Genomic DNA, 6,000 nt, shown 5'->3' on the forward strand with positions numbered 1-6,000 from the left:
ATATCCAACCTGTTGATGATTGCAATGTTTGGTGCAAGCTGTGTGGCAACTGAAGGGTGAACAAAGGCAAATGGACACCATTTCTGAAGAAGTCTTCTGTTGCTTTAGACTGCAAAACCTTTGTTTCCCAGAGCTGCAGAGAAAAACAAAATGTTTGCTCTAAAAAAAAAAAAATTAGGATATTTACTCATATTTTTTACTTTTAAATTGTCAGCTGAAGGCACAATAAATGGGTAAGTATTAAACTATAGTTAAGGGGTTTGAATTTAATTTATCCATTTTTTTAAGCTGAAAAAACAAGAGAGAAACTTCTACTGTCTACAAACCTGCTTCAAGTCTTTTAAGACTTGTTCCTCTATACCTTCTTCAGCAAATAGATCCCGCACTCCTTCAATTACATCTTCAATTACAGATCTGTAGAGTTTAGGCTACATAAAAGCAATTGTTAAAGTTTTACATTCTCAAGTTTGAGTGTATCCAGCCTTAAAAAACATGCAGTATACACTTTCTAATCTTATATTTGAAGAAAAGCCACCGTAAGGATTTTCACTCTGTGCATCCTATTCCCAATACAGTCTTAGCTTTCCATAAATTGGTTAACTTCAGACCCACAGTCTCAGCTTATCTATAGGGCTGAATCACAATACTACAAGAAAATATGAGATAATAATCTCATCAAGATGTATGGTTACTTTTAGGATCCTTGGCTTTTGTGTCAGTATTTAACCTCCACACTCCTTTTTAAAAAGGAAATTAATTTAAGACAGGTGGAAATGAACCTTTTGTTTTCAATTTACCTTTTTCTCAGAGGGACCCAGAGAGCTTTTTTAGAGTTTGCTATATTACTTCCATAAATGTAAATAAATTCCAAGCCATAAATTTGGGGCAAGCATCTACAATAGAGTCACCAAATTCTGTCCCGCTTCCAACATACAGAGTCCAAAAAGATATTCTGAACCATGGTCAAGTAAAAGTACAACTGCACCAAAAAGGATTTCCTAAGAGAAACTAAGGAGGACATAAACAAACCTTACCCTTCCACAATCTGCATACTGCAGAGACTAAGTAACATCCTAAAAGCAGATCTTTACCAGATTAAAAACTGGTCAATATCAATAGAAAAACAGCCCTGTGAAATAAACTGAGTCCTTCAAATCTACGTAAACTGTGCTCCACTCCCACCCTAGTCCAAAATGGCAATGCTAGGAAATTCCCTGGCAGTCCAGTGGTTAGGACTCAGCGCTTTCACTGCCTGGGTTCAATCCCTGGTGTGGGGACTAAGATCCCGCAAGCCACGCGGCACCACCAAAAAAGATCAAATAAAATTAAATAAAATTAAAAAATGCAAAAAAAGAATGGCAATGCTAAGTGTACTGACAATACTGACCTAGTGGAAGTTCTACTGATAAGAAATAACAAAATAGGAATTTAGTTGAATTGCTCTTATTTCAAATTGCTTAATCAGGCCAAATTGAAAATTCTGTCATTCTAGGACTGCTTTTTCATACTACGCAGTTAGTACTCTAAGTACTCCTATTCATGCGAAGAGTAGTTAGGTATTAAACTTATTCCTTCTAAAGACCCAGAGTGAGCCTATGAAAAAGCCAATCAGTAATATTTAAATAATACGTTATTCACAAGCATAGTCAATAAGATTAAGTGCCCTAGATTAGTTCCTTCTTCTAAAACAGTCTACCCTGATAAAGCCGTGCTTAACTGATGTGTCAGTGTTAGGCCCAGCTAGTGTGATCACACTTAAAGCTAGAGGTAAAAACTCCTACGGATAAAAACATCTTTTAAGATCTACCCTCAGAATGTAACAGCAGCCATCAAAAATAACCCATTAGAACATAATTTTTCAAAAGCAAAGTAGGAATTGAACATACTTTCTCTTCTAGGACTACAGCTAGACTTTATATTCTTTCCCTGTTATTTTCATTAGTATATGTATAGTCCACTATGCATAGCCCAGGAAATCCATCTTAACCTCTTCCCTATGTAAAAGAAAACACACACACACTCGTTGGAGTTTCACCATCAAATAAAATGGTATACACGGTAAGCTTACATTCAAGCATAATTATTTCACATATATTAAAATACATTATCAGAAAAAGGATACACATTAAAAGAATAACTTGTCTTCAGAAATGAACCATTTTATCCTTCGTATGTATAGATGGAACCCATAAAACAACACAGATCAGGACAAGCACATTGCCTTTCACCAAATGTGAAGTCTGTTGAAATGAACTGAAAATAAACGTGATTTCTTGACTTTTTTTCTTTAAATCAATTTTTAGGATTGATAGAGGGTCTCACAAGACCATTTAGCCTGTCAGTTCTCATGCGAGGTTTACGTACTCCTTAATGGTAACAAAGCAACCAGACGTTTTATCAATTCCAACTGTACACTTAAACATTAAGATGCTTAAGGATGGGGAAATGGAGGGGTGCGGGAGAACTCTAAAAATATGTGGTGGGGTAACCTAAAGTATCACATTACCTCTTATTTCGGGTAAATAATATAGCTTAGACTCAACAGTGGTCATACTAAAATTAAGAACTACAATTAGAGTACAACTGAACTCAGTAATTCTTAACACACTAAACTGGGAGGCTTAAGTTCCGTTCCGTCTCTAACCACCTTCTCAAATCCTCACTCTAGAGGACCTCAGTTCGATGAGGAGTAAGAAGAAGAAGAGGGGTGCTTGTTTTTCTGGCGGGGGGCCTGGTCCAACTTCCGGCTGAGCTACTGGCCCTCATCTACTTCCTCTAACACGGAGGAGAAGGACAGAGGAGCCCCTAAGGGAGAGGGCTCCTGAAAGTCTGTAAAGAGCCAGGAGGGAAAAAAAAAAGGGTGTACGGAGCTCCACTGCCATGAGCCCAGGACCGCGCTCCCTCTGCACGGAGCACAGGCCGAGAGGCCAGGCTGGTGGTCCTTACCACCGGGTTGACGGACTCCATGACCGCCGCTCCAGCGCCTTGCCGCTTGCGCCTGCGCAGCACGCGATGGCCTCCGAGCACCGTTCTTTGCGTGCTTTGAACGTAGGTGCACGTTGTCCACGCAACGCCGTCAGGACGCTGGGGGCGGGGCGGGGGAGGAGACAAAGGTTAATGACGAGGGCTAAGTGGAGTCGCGCTGCAGAGGCAGTTAAGAGGTTGACCTGAAAGTCCAAAGAGGCCAGATAAAACAGGGTGGTTAACTCTGGTGTAACCAACTTTGGGCCGTTCACATGACCCTTGAAGAGCCTTTATTTTCTCAATCTATAAAATAAAGGCTAAGAAAATAGGGGATGAGCAATGCAGCGGTAGATCCCAGTTCACTTTACCTTTGAGAAGAGGGGAGCTAGTGGTATCTGTCCTTTCCTTCTGCCAATTTTCATTCCTCCCCTTACGCCCCAGTCACAGCTGAACTCCAGTATATAATAAGAGTCAAACTCTTCTAAGATTGGTTCTCAAAGTGTACGACAGCAACATCAGCTTCATCTGGAAACCTGTTAAAAATGCAAATTATTGGGTCCCTCCCCAGACCTACTGAATCAGAAACTCTGAGGCTGGGACCTAGCCTTCTGTAACTTTAACATGCTCTCCAGGTGATTCTGATGGGCACTTCAAGGAGACTCTTTGTCCCAAACCAAAGATTTTCAGCTTTGGCTGCACACTGAAATCACCTGGGGAGCTTAATAAAGGTTTGGCACCTGAGTCTCACCCCAGAGAATCTGATTCTATTATGCAGCCAAGTTGGAGAACCACTGCTAAAATAAAGTCAGCACCCCAATACCACCCAGGCTCCTTTTCCTCCTCAGGCAGAAATGACACTCTTGACCTGTAATAATTCCCTCCTTCCCCTGAAGGGTAGAGCATCTAGGGGCATACCTTGCCTAGGGCTGAGGGTAGATGTAAGCACAGATAACCTAGATGGTTAGATAAGGGAACAAGTCATTTATTGCCACTACTCTGCCTTTTAAAACAGACTTTCTAGCCTGCAGATAGATCCTGACCTAACCAGATGGCTAAATTACTGAATGATTAAAACTCCTATCAGGTTTAAAATTGGCTGTTTATTTATTTATTTATTTGTGCATGTAAGTTCAGTAAAGCTATTTATATCCAACCATTCTGTATTTGCTTTGCCTGGGCCAGGTACCTTATAGTTTGTGAGTTTCAAGAAGCTAATTTATATGAAGCCCTTTAGAAGACTTTCCTAAATTGAAAACTATCTGAAATTTCTTTTACAAAAAGCCAAGAATGTTACATAGTAATTTTTAATGATTGTATCTCTACCTGGCAATTTACTACCAGAAGTATTCAAAGTGACTTAACTTACACCCAAAACAGAAAGCTAAAAGCAGTCATTGATTCCTACTGATATCATAAAAATTCAATTCAATTATTCAGCTTATTGCCAAAAAATCTCATTTTTCATCTTTTTCATAGCCAAGTTTTAAAACTTTATTCCTAAATGCATAGGATTAGTAATCACCTAACTTTTTGTGACAGCATACTGTTTTATATTACTTCATTATATATTTTACCCTTCTCAGGGCTATACTATAGATCATACATACTTTTGAAATTAAATTTGGACCTTGGTACCCATAAAAAGTGTGACTGAGTTGAACTGTTGTTTCTTAGTATACTTAGTAGACTCAGGTTGCCAAGAGGTTATGTAACTGGCAGAGAAATGTCAGTAACTTTCCATTTGCCCCTGGTGGTCTGTCTGCATGGTCACTAGTAGACTAAGATATAGTTTCTTCCCAGTAATAGACAATGGCTTTTAGAGGAGGTATACTTTAACCTACATTCCAGGTGAATCCAAGTTGCAAATCTGCTCGGGACCTGAGATAGCCAGCTTCCAAGATGGCCCCCAAAGATCCTTACCTCCTAGTATTCGCAACCTTGTGTTCTCCCCTCCCACATTGTAGCATGGTTTGTCTGGGTGACCAACAGAAAAGCAGAAGTAATGATGTATCACTTCTAAGATTAGGTTATAAATGACTGTGGCTTCCTTCCTTGGGATTCCTTCAGATCACTCACTTGGGAGAAGACAGCTGTCACGTTGTGAGGACAGTCAAGCACTCCGCCTATGGAGAGGCCCATGTGGCAAGGAACGAAGACTCCAGCCCATAGCCAACAGGGATCCCTGTTGGAAATCGATGCCTCCCCATTTGGGCTGTCAGATGATTGCAGCCCTGACTTGTCTGCATCCCTTCGAGAGACTCTGAACCGGAAACTGTGTGAGATAATAAATATGTGTCATTTTAAGCAGTTAAGTTTGGGGATAATTTGTTGCGCAAAATGGGATAACTAATACAGGACCCATTCTCTGATTGGACTGTGCCTAGTGAAGGCTTGGTTTTTCCTCATTGTAATCTCAGAATTTAAGCTTTCTTGAGTACCCTCATCAGTCACAAGAGCATTTGAGAAGTATGTAAAGGAATCTTTACAGGCTGATATTTGATAGTGTTGACCCCAGGTTAGCATCAAACAAGCAGATTGTTGTAGTCATGTAATGATCACATTTCTTTTGTCAATTTTTCAAACTCAGAGGGGAAGTGTGTTGCATACACAAAAGACTTTTGATGCTAAAATTGAAATGTCAAGATCCCAAAGCCTCAGTGAGGCAATTTTACAGTAACTTTTTTTTTACGTTAGTAATTAGAGAATAAAAAAGGAATGCTGAGCTTTGGTCTGTCTTTGAGTACACAGTTTTTGAAATTACACCTGTGGCAAAATATAAAGCTCTTCCCCAATTGCCCATCACAGTTCAGAGCATCAGATTTTCATTTCCTCCTGTTTTGTTTAGAGGCTATAATATCTATTTAACATATCATTTGTAATCAACACTAGTTTTGTAACATTTAAGCAAATCTTAATAATCAGATTAATTTCTCTGCATTCTGTAAGTTCATATTACTTTTGCCTAGAGGTTTCAGTGATATTATAAAAGTAAAGGAAAAACTTCTCTTTGTTTATTGTGAGAAAAGGCCATATCTA

The 6,000-nt window shown here is 39.4% G+C and overlaps 1 protein-coding gene across 2 annotated transcripts in view; it reads right to left on the reverse strand.

The window, feature by feature from the left end:
- The window catches only part of GTF2A1L (general transcription factor IIA subunit 1 like), a 61,011-nt gene extending 57,260 nt beyond the window's left edge, over positions 1 to 3,751 (reverse strand). Inside the window, exons 1-3 of one of the 2 annotated variants that reach the window (XR_007470857.1) lie at positions 2,947 to 3,751; positions 327 to 428; positions 10 to 133 (exon numbers count right to left, since the gene is read on the reverse strand). Coding sequence is in view for 1 of the 2 variants with exons in the window: in XM_033419115.2 (XP_033275006.2) it covers positions 10 to 133; positions 327 to 428; positions 2,947 to 2,967 (247 nt within the window). In the remaining variant the exon portion in view is untranslated. The remainder of the gene's footprint in view (positions 1 to 9; positions 134 to 326; positions 429 to 2,946) is intronic. The other variant, XM_033419115.2, reaches the window with a different exon arrangement.
- Between the last annotated feature and the right edge of the window lie 2,249 nt (positions 3,752 to 6,000).

This window comes from Orcinus orca, chromosome 13 (genome assembly GCF_937001465.1).
Source record: "Orcinus orca chromosome 13, mOrcOrc1.1, whole genome shotgun sequence".
Taxonomy (NCBI): domain Eukaryota; kingdom Metazoa; phylum Chordata; class Mammalia; order Artiodactyla; family Delphinidae; genus Orcinus; species Orcinus orca.